The 13,919-nt window shown below is 41.7% G+C and overlaps 1 protein-coding gene across 1 annotated transcript in view; it reads right to left on the minus strand.

Annotated features, from left to right (window-relative positions):
- Nucleotides 1–13,919, minus strand: part of ly75 (lymphocyte antigen 75) — a 180,100-nt gene that overhangs the window by 64,483 nt on the left and 101,698 nt on the right. Inside the window, exons 19-20 of the mRNA XM_072262014.1 lie at nt 7,477–7,541; nt 2,001–2,095 (exon numbers count right to left, since the gene is read on the minus strand). Coding sequence (XP_072118115.1) covers nt 2,001–2,095; nt 7,477–7,541 — 160 coding nt within the window. The remainder of the gene's footprint in view (nt 1–2,000; nt 2,096–7,476; nt 7,542–13,919) is intronic.

Below are 13,919 nucleotides of genomic sequence, written 5' to 3' on the forward strand. Positions count from 1 at the left end.
ACATTCCATTGATCTGTCTATAAGCCTGAACATGATCGGCATTTCACATGGTTATCAGTGGTGCTCCAAAAATAATTATCTTGAGGAAATTCAGCAGCATGGAGCGAAATCAAACAAAAAAAGGGAGAAACAATTCAAACAAAATGCTGCCTGTCCTGCTGTGTTTCACCAGCATTTTGTTTGTGTTGCTTGAATTTCCAGCATTTGCAGATTTTCTCGTGTTTGAGGGAGAAACAATTGGTTAAGAAGGATAACTGATGACACTTAAACCAATACAATTGCAGAAGATTTTATATTATTTTTCTGTTTGATATTGTGGCGTTCACTGAGCTTGCAGACATTTCATCACCAGTCGGGGTGACATCCTCAGTGTGCAGTTGTTGGTGTTTCTGTCTGGGAGTGCTAACATTTATACAGCCTCCTGTTCACTTGCCTTGGTCCTGATTGGTTACCCTTCAATTGACTTTTGAATTCCATTGGCTCATATTTTTTTTGGCTCTTAGGGGGTTCATAAATGGTGTTTATTTCTGAGTTTGTTTATGGAGTTATCGGAAGGGAACCAGGCTTCTAAAAATTGCCATGCCTGTTTCGGGTTTGCCTGCGCCAGAACTTCCACAATGCCGCAGTTAATGTGGTGTCCTCCCTGGTCTTCACTTACCGAGATCAGCAAGAGTGGATCATGTTTATGTACCGCCAGTTTGTGTTCCCATAAATGAGTTGAGGGTTTGCGTCCTGTCTGTCCGATGTAGTTCTTGTTGCAGTCTCCAAAGGTGATCCTGTACACCACATTGCATTTATCGGTTGTCTTTACCGGTACCTTGGTTCTTGAGACAAGCTCCTTAAAGTTGCTGCTGGTTTATGAGCAATTGTGATGCTGAGAGGTTTGAGCAGTTGAGCTGTCATTTCTGAGATACTTTTGATGTAGGACAAGGTCACACACTCGATGTGCGTCGAGTACGGTCTGTGCAACTTTCTCTCCTTAGTAAGCATCTTCTGATGAAATTCCGCGGGTAATCACTTTGTACAAGTGCTTCTCTTCTCTGGCTCAAAGTTCGGTGGTGCTGGAGTGCATTAGTACTCTCTCAAATGGGGTGCGAATGCTTTTCTTGTGGCAGGCTGGGTAGTTGCTATGGTAGGTCAATACCAAACTTCCAGTAGACAGACGTCTCTAATGTACTGTCTGTCCTTCTTGTGACAAGTATATCCAGGAACGTGAGCCAGTTGCTACTTTTGCTTTCCATTCGTAAACAATGTCCCTGACTACGTTGTTGACTTGGTTAAAGCTGTCCTATATTTCATTTTGTTTGATCATGACAAAGGTATCATCTACATACCATACCCAGAGTTTTGGTTTGAGGTCTGGAAGCACTATCCTTTCTAGCCTTTGCATAACTGCCTCGGCAACGAAGCGGATATCGGTAATTCAACTGGCATTTCTTTGAGTTGCTTATAAACCTGCCCTTCAAATTTGAAATGTGGAATTGAAAGGCTAGAAAAGATAGCACTGTCACTGATCTCGGTACACAAAGACCAAGAAGGACACCACGTGAAGTGGAACATTGTGGAGGTTCTGGCGCAGGCAAACACAAGGCATGCATGAGAATTTTTAGAAGCATGGCTCTCTTCTGATAACTCCATAAACAAGCACATAGAAATAGACGCTGTCTACAAACTCCTAAGAGTAAAAAAAATGTGAGCCAATAGAATTTAAAGGTCAATTGAAAGGGTAGCTAATCAGGATCGAGGCAAATGAATGGGGGCCTATATAAATGCGATCGCTCCCAGAGAGAAACACCAGCAACTGCACACTGAGCATGTCACCTCGACTGGTGATGAAATGTCTGTAAGCTAATTGCCAAGCTCAGCGAACGCCACAACATCACATGCCTCAACCTGAGCTACCGATATTTACCACCATCTTAAACACTATACTTCTATCAATGAGAACAATGAACCAGTAACCGGAATCATAATTAAAATATTACACACAGATTACTTACCTCTCCATCTGACATAATGAGAAGTTATAAACCAACAATTCCGGTACTGGTTGTGGAAGGAGATAAACCGATGGTAAATGTCATATGGACTTAAACTAGAAAGGAAGAAAATTCGTAAGGTCACAGTCAAAATAAAGGTACAATTGTTTGTTTTTTTAAATTGCTTTAGGTTAAGATTTTAAATATATATGTATCTATCTATATCTATATCTATATATATATATAATTGCAACAAACTGCTTCAGCAGCACAAAGAGAAAAAAATGGGTAGGTAGCCCAAAGAGAAATATTACAAGAAGCAAATAATGAAGTGGATTTTAAAGAGGATCTCAAAAAAGGAGTTGGGAGAATGGCAAGGGATTCAGAAAACATATTCTAGAGCATGGGATAAGTGAATGATTGTATGATCACTGAAGAGGGGGAAAAGGAAAGGAAGTATGTCAAGGAGCAGATAGAATGCACATCCTTTATCTCAGTGTACTTCTGGAGGGTAATTACAGATGTCTAACCAAAAGGACTAAACTTTCAAATTTGAGGATCTGCAGGTCTGGAAGTCAATGCAATTCAGCAAAGGCTGTGTTGGATATTCACTTCCTGGGCCAGGGGCCTCATGTTTTGCCAACCTCAGCTTTCTAAACACAACAGCTGTCACTTGTAAGATCAAACAGTTGTAGGTTAAACTTCCAACTATATCCCTTGTTCAGCTTCTGATTGTAAACGAGAGTGACTCTTCAATTCTGAAACTGAACATGGCAAGCAGTAATCAGCTTGAAGTTTGAAAACACAACTTTGCAAACAAGCTCTGTATATAGCAGATGCATTGTCTGTAGAAAGTAGAATGTTGGTTACTGCACCTGGTATTTTGCTGTTCAAAAGGTGCAGTATAATGGATTGTTTAATTTGGCTTGTTTCATAACAGACAAGCTGACTAAATTGTTTAATTGAAGAAAGCTTACAGATTCCGATTCCTATTCCAAAGTGTTGATCCGTGGCCTCCTCCTCTGCCAAGATGAGGCCACCGTCAGGGTGGAGGAGCAATACCTTATATCCTGTGTGGGTACTTTCCAACCTGATGGCATGAATATGATTTCCGGCTGAAGGGTTTAACCCAAAATGTCAACTGCATTCTTTTCCATAGACCCTGCCTGGCCTGCTGAGATCCTCCAGCATTTTGTGTGTATTGGAGTACTCAAGTGTTTTTGAATAGGCCCACACAAAGGGTCTTTGGTGCTCTACACCACTGGGCATTTAGAGAACATTCCATCTTGTTCCTGATTTGCACCTTATAGATGGTAGAAAGACCTTTTGGTGTTAAGTGTGTTTGTGATAGGAACTCCCATCTCTAAGCTGCTTTTGTCACGACAAAATTTATGTGGCTGTTCTAATTGACTTTCTGGCCATTGACTATTCTCAGGATATTAATGGCAGTGGTCTTGATGACGGCATTGCTATTAATTGTCAATGGTAGATAGTTAGACTCTCTTGTTAACGATGGGCTATTGCCTTTTATTTAAGTGGTAAATGTTGCCTAGGCACTGCTTTATGCAAGCATTTGCTGAGGATTTAGAATTGGAACTGAGCTCGTGTAACCATCAATCAATATTCCCACATCTGACCTTATTCCAGAAGGACGGAGACTGATGAAAATGGCTGGACCTAGGTGCCAATCTTAAGAAGGCTAATTGTTTGCAATGATGGCCTGGGACTGGGATAATTAACTTTCAATAATCTCAGTAATCTTCCTTTGTGCAAGATATCACTCCATGCCATGGATTAGCTTGGAACTCTTTCGTGTTCCTATCACCTACACGAGAAAGTCCGCAGTTGTTGGAAATCCAAAACAACACACACAAAACACTGGAAGAACTCAGCAGGTCAGGCAGCATCTATGGAAATGAATAAACAGTCGATGTTTCAGGTTGAGACCCTTCTTCAGGACTGAAAAGGGGGAAGATAGCAGAATAAAAAGGAAATGGGAGGGGAAGGAGGAAAGCTAGAAGATGACGGGTGAAGCAGATGAAGAGCTGGAAAAGAAGGGACTTGATAGAGAGGAGATGGATCGTAAGTGAAATGGAAGAGGATGGGGACCCAGAGGGAGATGACAGGTAGATGAGAGTGGCAAGAGGCTAGAGTGGGGATAGAAAAGGGGAGGGGGAGGTTATTTATTTTTAGCAGAAGGAGAAATCGATATTCATGTCATCAGGTTGGAGGGTACCCAAACAGTCTATAAGGTATTGCTCCTCTGCTCTGAGAGTTGCCTCATCTTGGCACAAGAGGCAGCCATGGACCAACATGTTGGAACAGGAATGAGAGTTGGAATTAAACTGTTTGGCCACCGGAAAGTTCTGCTTATGACAGATGGAGCAGAGGTGCTCGACGAAGTTGTCTCCGAATTTATGGCTGGTCTCACCAGTTAGAGGAGACAACCCCAGCAGATTGACAGGTGAAGCGTTGCCTCACCTGGGAGGTCTGTTTGGGGCCTTGAATGGAGGGAGGGAGGAGGTGCGTGGGCAGCTGAAGCACTTGGGCCACTTGCCGGGAGGAATGAACTGACAAGGGAATGACGGAGAGAGTGATTCCCATGCAAAGCAGAGAGAGGGGGGAGGTACGGACACGTTTAGTGGTAGGAACCCTTGGAGATGGCAGAAGTTCTGGAGAATGATGTGTTGGATGTGGAGGCACATGGGTGGTAGGTGAGGACAGAGGAACTCTCTCTGCAAAGATGTTGGGAAATAGGGTGAGCGTAGATGTTCGGGAAATGGAAGAGATGCAGCTGAGGGCATCACCAATAGAGGAGGAAGGGAAACCCCATCCTTTGAAGAAGGATGACATCTTTGATGTCCTGAAAACAGAATCTACATCCTGGGAACAGATGTGTTGGAGGCGAAGGAACTGATGAAAGAGAAAAGCATTTTTACAGAAGGTAGGGTAGGAAGAGGCATAGTCAAGATAACTGTGGGAATCAGTAGGTTTATAAAAGATGTTGGTTGACAGTTTGTCTCCAGAGATGGAGACAAAGAGATTGAGAAAGGGAAGGAAGGTGTCAGAAATAGACTGACTGAATTTAAGGGCAGGGTGAAAGTTGCAAGCAAAGTTAATGAAATTAATGAGCTTAGCATGGGTGCATGAAGCAGCACCAATGCAGTCATCAATATAGTGGAGGAAGAGATGGGGAGCATTACCCGGGAAAGCTTGGAATATGGACTGTTCTACATAGCCAGCGACAAGACAATCATAACAAGAAACCATATGGGTGCTCCTGGTAACCTCTCGAGTTTGGGGAAAGCGGGAGGAGCTGAAGGAAAAATTGTTGAGGGCAAGGATCAGTCCTGCCTAACAGAGGAGGGTGATGGTGGAGGGGAAGTGGTTGATTCTTTTATTGATAAAGAAGCGGAGAGCTTTGAGGCCTTCTTGATGGGCGATAGAAGAGAATCGGATCTGGACATCCATGGTGAAGGTGAGGTGGTCAGGACCAGGAATCTGAAAGTTACTGAGGCAATTGCGAGCATGAGAAACATTGCTGAGGTAGGTGGGAAGGGATGGAACCAAGGGAGATAGAATGGAGTCAAGGTATGAGGAAACAAGTTTAGTGGGGCAGGAGGAATTAGGGACCACAGGCTTACTCAGACAGCCAACCTATCAGTTAAATTGTTCAAAATATGTAACTGGCTCGGGTGTTAATGTAATGAAGTAGGTAACATAGGCGCATAGCTTTGGAAATGTTGAAGTTTATTAAGGGCAGAGAATTGAAAGGTAACCTGGAAGTACTGAACTAACTATGACTCGAAGTAACACAAAAATATTGGAATGTTTCAGTACCAACTAGAATGAGGCAGGGGTAAGCTGAGTACATTTACTGATGGTAATGGTCAAACTTGAAGATGGTTACAGGGTTGAAGGTTATTCACTGTTTTGGGTTCTCAGCAATGTTGGCAAGGCTAACATTTCCTTCCCATTCTTCATGACTTCTGTGAAGGTGATGGCAAGCTGTCTTCTTGAGCAGCTGTAGTCATTCCGGCGAACATACTCCCACAATGCTGCAAGGCAGACAGTGCTGGGACGCAGACCCACCAGTGTCACAGAACCGGAGAAATATCTCCAAATCTAGACAGTGTACAGCTCAGAGGGCAGCTTGCAGGTGTCCCAGCTCCAATCAGTTTTTAAAGAGTTGATCCATACAAAGACTGTTTTAGAGAGCTCAGACAGGGACTGCTCTTGAACAATTATGCATCACATTGTCCACTAACGTGACTCTGTCCCTCCCATAGCCCAGGTGGAAGCGATGGAAATTCAACTGCAGAATAGCCAGAAAGTCAGTTCCAATCTAGTTATCATATCAATTCCAAGTTCCAAACTTTGCAAGATGGAGATATAGACAACACATTGAAAGGAAAGAGGGGGTGGGCATAGTTTTAACTTACATCCATCTTAATGAGAATGCGGCTGTGCCTGTGATGAGGGAAACCAATTAAAACAGCAGATAATGTGAAGAATAGGATGAGAAATTGGGTGGTCACTTGTTTCAAGGGAACAAGGTCAAAGTAGCACCAACTGCCTGAACATTTGAAAAGGCTGGTTGAACAGTTGTGGATGAGATGAACCTATGGGAGGTGAGTGTAAGGAAGGGCAGAGCAGGGGAAGTGGGTAAAATTACAAAGGCAAGTGAACAAATGATCTCAATTAGGTCAGGTATTCAGTGAGAAACAGATATAACGATGTGGGTCAATGATCATTTAATTGACGAAGGGCTGGAGGCCCAAGATGTTAACTGTTTCTTTTCACAGACAGTAATCTGTGAAAAGCTTGCTGAATATTTCCATCGTCCCGAGTTTTTAGTTCGCGCTTCCAGCAAGGGAAGTTCCTTTGATTTGATGAGTTGCCTTTGAAAAAAGAAGTATCATTTTTTTAAGAAGCTATTTATGATAACAAATAAAGTGATTTATATTTAAAACTGATCCTAGTAAGCAAAGGGTGTTGTATTTACTAGTTGCTGATCACTATCTCAATCAACTAAACACTCGTTCTTAGATAGGTCAGCAAGAATAAATCCTCAGCTAACAGCAACACTTGCACATTTACTTCTGGAATTGGATTACTGGATAATAATCAATAACTTACTTCCAATCATTTTCAGTAAGGTCAACTAGATCAATAACTACATGTGGAGATGTTATGGATTTCCAGTGCGCAGAAGTATTTAATTAAACTACTAGGTAGCACTCTAAAGCACAGGGCTTTGGTGTTGAAACCGCCATTTCCATTACAAGATAATATTATATAAATACAACATACATTGCATTTGAAGTAAATTTTCACAAAGATAAAAGAATAGAGAAAAGAGTGAGAATATTTCAATAAACTGCATTTCTGAAGATCAGATGGGTCAATTCTACTGTATTGTGGAAGGAATTTGTAAACTAAATGAAAGGAACACAACGAGCATTAAAGTTATGCTAATAATAATTTATATACTTACAAATGACCATGCATTCCACTGTAATCGATTTTCTTTATCCACCACTTTGTCAATGAAGGGAAGTACTGTGAGGAATGGGGATGAGGAAATGAAATAATAAAAACAAAATATTCATTCAATGCAGCTTCAAGCTGAACATTATTTTCTTCCAATCCCATTTCTCTGTTTGATAAAAATAACTCATCATCTCAAAATTCCTTTCCATTTCGGGAGATTGGTGATGTGCTTTGCCTCTTGACACGATATCTGTCTCTGACCCATAGGGAAGCTCTTTTTCCTTAACTTGGTCCAGCATTTTCATTACTCCAGATGAGCCTATATATACTCTGGTGATCCTAACCCAAATGCAGACATAAATATTAACAAATGGTTTTTTTGAAGAGAGGTCAATGATTCATTTTTCTGAATTCAAAAGGTACATTATATCCGGTGTGCCATCAAGATTTAGGTAACACAGTCCTTCTTCCACTCAACTATGTGAATTCTAACTGCCTGAACATTTAAAAAGGCTATTTCAGCAGTGTTAAATCATTAGTAGCTGTAGGCATAATGGCCCAGGTGATCAAGTTGTATGAGGCAATTCATATAAATCAGCATAGAGAACATTGGTAACAACAACACAAGATAAAATAACAAAGGGTTTGGAAAAAAACCTGACATCATTGAAATTGCATGTCAAGTCAAGTCCATTGTCATTTACCTATATACATGTACACCATCAAAATGAGTCAACCTTTCTCCAAACCACGGTGTAAAGGACTGTAGTATACATATTATACATAACACACAATAACTTATGAAGGTAAGGATGAAATCTACACATGAATTATACATAAACAAACTAAAGTGTATAACTTCAATATTGTAGGATATAGAGCAGAATAACCAGTGACACTTTGAATGTGACGTGGCAGGGGGTTCAGAAGCCTAATGGTCTGGGGGAAGAAACTGGTTCCCATTCTAACCATTTATGCATCAGAGTCTCCTGCCTGATGGTAGAAAGTCAAAGAGAATGCTGGATGGATGGGTGGGGTCCATAATAATACTAAAGGTCATGTGTATGCAGCACTCCTGATAAATGTCCTTGATGGATGGTAGGAAGACCCCAATGGTCCTCTCAGCTCTTTGTAGTGACTTCCAGTCCGATGCTCGGCTGCTCACATACCAGATGGAGATGCAACTTGTCAGGACACTCTCAACCGTGCTCCTATAAAATGCAACTGGTGTGGGGGTGGGGGGGAAGAGCCTCACTTTCCTCAATCTCCTTCTGAAGTGGAGGCGTCGCTGTGACACCTTATTCAGGGAGGTGATGTTGAGGGACCAGGTGAGGTCGTCCATGAGGTGAACTCCCAGGAACCTGGTGCACTTAACTCTCTCTAAGGAGGACCCATGTATTCACAGAGGGGGATGGTTCATCTACACCTTCCTGAAGTCCACAATGATTTCCTTTGAGAATCACAGATATAAAAAGGCTAAATATTTTAATTAATACATTATTGGAACCTTAAAGTTCACACATCCAGGATTACATAGCATTCTGTAACTCTTGGCTGAGAGGAAAGACTGTTCCCTGTATGATTCAATCTTTAGGATAATAATCAAACTGTTGGCTCAGAATCTTACAGCAGAGAATTGCCAGATTTTCTCTCAAGAAACCCAGTTATATATTGTAAATACGATATCCAACAGTACAGTGCAGGAAAGGGTCTTTGATCCGCAATGTCTGTGCCGAAAATGATGCAAAACTAAACTAATTCTCTTCTGCCTGTCCACAATCGATGCATATACTTCTATTGCCTTCACATTCATGTGACTATCTCCCAGTCTCTCAAAAACCACGACCTTATCTGCTTCCACCAATGCCACTGACTGTACACTTTATTCTTACATTGGACCTCACAAGATGCAACACCTCACGCTTCTCGGACTAAAGTGGGCTGCCACTTCTTCACCCATGACTATAGCTGATCTAAAGTCTGCTGTAGACTTTGGCAGCTCCCTACACTATTTCACAACTCCACTGATCTTTATGTCATCTGTAAACACACTAACCCGCACATCTACATTTTCATCCAAGTCTCATATTATCACAACTAACAGAGGACTCACCGCTGGTGGTGGGTCTCGAGCCAGAATAGCACACTTCCACAGCTACCCTATGTCTTTGATGGGCAACCAGTTCTGAATCCAATCTACCAAGGCACCCAGGCACCTTAACCTTCAAGATGAGCTCTCCATAACAGAGCGTGTTAAATGCCCTACACGTCCAGGTAGTTACATCCACTGCCCTACCCTCAACTACGTTTGTCACTTCCTCAAGAAACTTAGTCCAGTTTGTAACGCATAAGCGGTCAGGCACAAAACCATTTTAACTATCCCCAATGAAGCCATATTTAAGCAAATGCATGTAAATCTTATACCTAAAGAATCCTCTCCAACAGCTTGCCTACCACTGATGTGTGGCTCACCAGTTTATAATTTCCTGAATTATCTCTTATTCCTCATCTTGAAGAAAGGAATAACATTGGGCTACTCTCTAGTACTCTGGGATATTGATTTTTGTTCGTGAAGCTACAAAGATCTTTTGTCAAGACTTCAACAATCTCCTCTATTTCCTCTTTCATTAACTTAGGATATATGCCATCAGGCCCTGGAGAATTAAGCACCTTGATGCTTTTCAGGAGACTGAGTACCATCTCCTGTCAGATTTATGAATGCCCTGGCACATTAGCATTCCCTGTACTGTTTCCACATCCATCTCCTTGGCAAATTATGTTGCAAAGCACAGTGCCTTACAAAAGCATTCAGCCCCCAACACTTTGTTCACATGAATGAGATTTTCAATCAAGGATTTTGATCATTTTCACTGAGAATGTTTATTCGTGAATCATATGTTCCTTTTTTTTTCCTCAGTAGAGCCCAAAAGACAGGGAAATTGTCAAGCATGAAAGACTGAAAATTCAAAAACTGAAATGCCGGCAGTTCAAAAGTATTCACCCCTCTTTGCTCAGTACTTAGTTGAACAACATCTTGCAGCTATTACAGCCAGTAGTCATTTTGGATAAGTCTCTATTAGCTTTGCACAATGTGATGGAGCAAAAGCTGCCCATTCCTTTTTGCAAAATTGCTCAAGCTGTGCCAGGTTAGTTGGGGAGCGGAGGTGGACAGCAATCTTAAGGTTTTGCCAGAGATGTTCAATCAGGTTAACATCAGGACCCTGACTGGGCCACTAAAGGACATCAATTTTCATCAACTGAAGCAACTCCATGGTTGCCCTGGTAGCATGCTTTGGGTTGTTGTTGAAAGCTGAATGACGAACTTCCTCCCAAGCTTAAATTTTTGGACAGACGCTGGCAGATTTTTATCCATGATCTCTCTGTTATTAGCAGCATTTATCTACCCATTAACCCTGACCAGGTTTCCAGCTCCTGCTGCAGGAAAAGCATCCCCATAGCATGATGCTACCTCCAGCATACTCTACAGTAGGGATGATCTTACCTGGCTGATGTGCAGTATTTGATTTTACGCCACATGTGCCACTTAGTGTTGAGGCTAAAAAGTTCCACGTTAGCCTCATCCAACTACAAGACCTTCTTCCACATCTTTGCAGTATCTTTTAGCTTACACTTTGCAAAGTCTTTGCAGACAAAGATACAATTCTTTTTTTTAGCCAGAGCTTCTTCCTTGCCACTCTTTCATAAATGCCCTTTTTGTGCAAGGACTTGGAGATTGTGGAGCCATGAATATCATCTCCAGTTGTAGCCACTGACTTCTGCAGCTCACTCAATGACTGTTGGCATCACAGTAACCTCTCTTACAAGTCCCATTCTTTACTGGCAACTAAGTTTAAAGAGGCAGACTGACTTAGGCAGTGTGGCTGTGGTTTCATATTTTGTCCACATTTTCACAATGGACTGCACTGAGCTCTGAGATATGTTCAGTGCCTTTGAGATAGTATTGTATCTTTTTCCAGATTTATGCTTCTCTATTATCATTTCCCTGACTTGCCTTGAGTGCTCCGTTGCCTTCATTTTGTTTTGGTCTGTTGAAAACCTAACATACTCTTGGACATTACAGAGAGAGGGAGTACTGATTGTAATGAACTGATTGAAAACAGGTGATCCTCCAAGTTTCTACATCAACAAACTGGGTGAGCTGGTAAAGTAATATTGTACATCGCACTTGAGGAAAATTAGTGTCATAGTTACAAATGGGATGAATACGTTTTCAGTGTCACAATTTTGGCTTATAATTTTTAGTAAATTGTTGACTTTTTAAAAAAATTTTCTTTTGATTTGACATGATGCACAATGTTTTGCAGATCAGCTCAAAAAATCCTACTTAAATATATGTTAACTTTAGAAAATGAGACAATAGAATATGAAAATAGTTGAAGGGGCTGAATACTTTTTCCAAGGCACTGTATTTATTTAGTACCTCGCCCACATCTTTGGATACCAAGCATAAATTTCCTCCTTAATCCTTAAGTAGTCCTACCATCCTCACCAATAATCTTTTTTGTTTTTAATGAAAGTATAAAACGCTTTGGGATTATCTTTATCCTTACTTACCAAGAACATTTCATGGCCCCTTTTAGTCTTTCTAATCCTCTGCTTGAGCTACTTCCTGCTATCCCCTCTGTTCTTTAAAGACTCTGACTGATGTTAACTTTCTTAATCTTGCATACACTTCCCTTTTGTATTTGATCAAGTTCATAGCCTCTCTTGTCATTCAAATTTCTGCTGCCCTGCCATTGCAATCCTTCCTCCTTACTGGGACATGCTGGCAGTGAGTTTGATCAGCTGGTCTTTAAACAACACCTACAACATGCTTACTAAGTTAAGAGTCCATGGTATTACAGGAAAGTTACTGGCCAGGGTTAGAGCATTGGCTGATTGGTAGGACGCAACGAGTGGGAATAAAAGGATCCTTGTCTGGTTGGCTCCCAGTGACGAATGGTTTCCTGCAGGGATCAGTGTTGAGACCACTTCCTTTTATGCTGTATATCACTGATTTAGATGACGGAATAGATGGCTTTGTTGCCAAGTTTGCAAATGATACGAAGATTGGTGAAGGGGGAGCTAGTGCTGAGGAAATAGTTAAACTGCAGAAGGACTTAGACAGATTAGGAGAAGGGGCAAGAGAGTGGCAAATTAAATACAATGTTGGAAAATGCATGGTCATGCACTTTGATAGTAGAAATAAATGTGCAGACTATTTTCTAAATGGGGAGAAAATCAAAAAATCTGAGATGCAAAGGGTCTTGGGAGTCCTTGTGCAGGACACCCTGAAGGTTAACTTGCAGGCAGAGTCGGTGACGAGGAAGGCAAATGTAATGTTAGCATTCATTTCAATACAAGAGCAGAGAGGTGAGGCCGAGGCTTTATAAGGCACTGGCCTTAGCTTGAGTACTGTGAACAGTTTTGGGCTCCTCATCTAAGAAAAGATGTGCTGGCATTGGAGAAGGTTCAGAGGAGGTTCGCAAGGATGATTCCAGTAATGAAAAGGTTATCATATGAGGAATGTTTGATAGCTCTGGGTCTGTACTCGCTGGAATTTAGAAGGATGAGGGGGGATCTCATTGAAACCTTTTGAATGTTGAAAGGCCGAAACAGAGTGGATGTTGAAAGGATGTTTTCCATGGTGGGGAGGGGGTCTAGGAGAAGAGGGCACAGCCTCAGGATAGAGGGGCGTCCATTTAAAACGAAGGTGCCGGGAATTTCTTGAGCCAGATGGTGGTGGAATTGTGGAATTTATTAGCACAGGCAGCTGTGGAGGCCAGTTTGTCAGGTATATTTAAGACAGAGCTTGGTAGGTCCTTGATTGGCCATGGTATCAAAGGTTACAGGAAGAAGGCTGGAGAGTGGGGCTGAGGAGGGGAAAAAAGGAATGCCATGATTGAATGTCGGAACAGACTTGATGGGCCATACAGCCCAATTCTGCTCCTATGTCTTATGGTCTTAAGTCAGACGAGAACTTACCTGATAACAGCTGCTCCCAATTATCTCCCCCAGCTCCTATCTCATAACATCAACATTTGCCAACCTCCATTTTTGTATCTTCCCCACAAAATCCAAACATATTCACCACCCAGGTCTTGTTCTCTTCTTGTCGCTGCCATCAGGTAGAAGGTACAGGAGCCTCAGAACTCGCACTGCCAGTTGCAAGAGCAGTTACTGCCCCTCAAACTCTTGAATAGAAGGGGGGTAACTACACTCACTTGCCCTATCATTGAAACGTTCCTACAACCAACGATCTCACTTTAAGGACTTTTTATCTCATGTTCTCATTACTTATTGCTGTTTATTTATATTTGCATTTTCACAGTTTGCTGTCTTCTGTACTCTTTCATTGATCCTGTTATAGTTACTATTCGATAGATTTGCTAAGTTTGCCCACAGGGAAATGAATCTCAGGGACGTATATGGTGACATATATGTACT

The sequence above is a fragment of the Mobula birostris genome, chromosome 6 (assembly GCF_030028105.1).
Source record: "Mobula birostris isolate sMobBir1 chromosome 6, sMobBir1.hap1, whole genome shotgun sequence".
In the NCBI taxonomy this organism is placed as follows: domain Eukaryota; kingdom Metazoa; phylum Chordata; class Chondrichthyes; order Myliobatiformes; family Myliobatidae; genus Mobula; species Mobula birostris.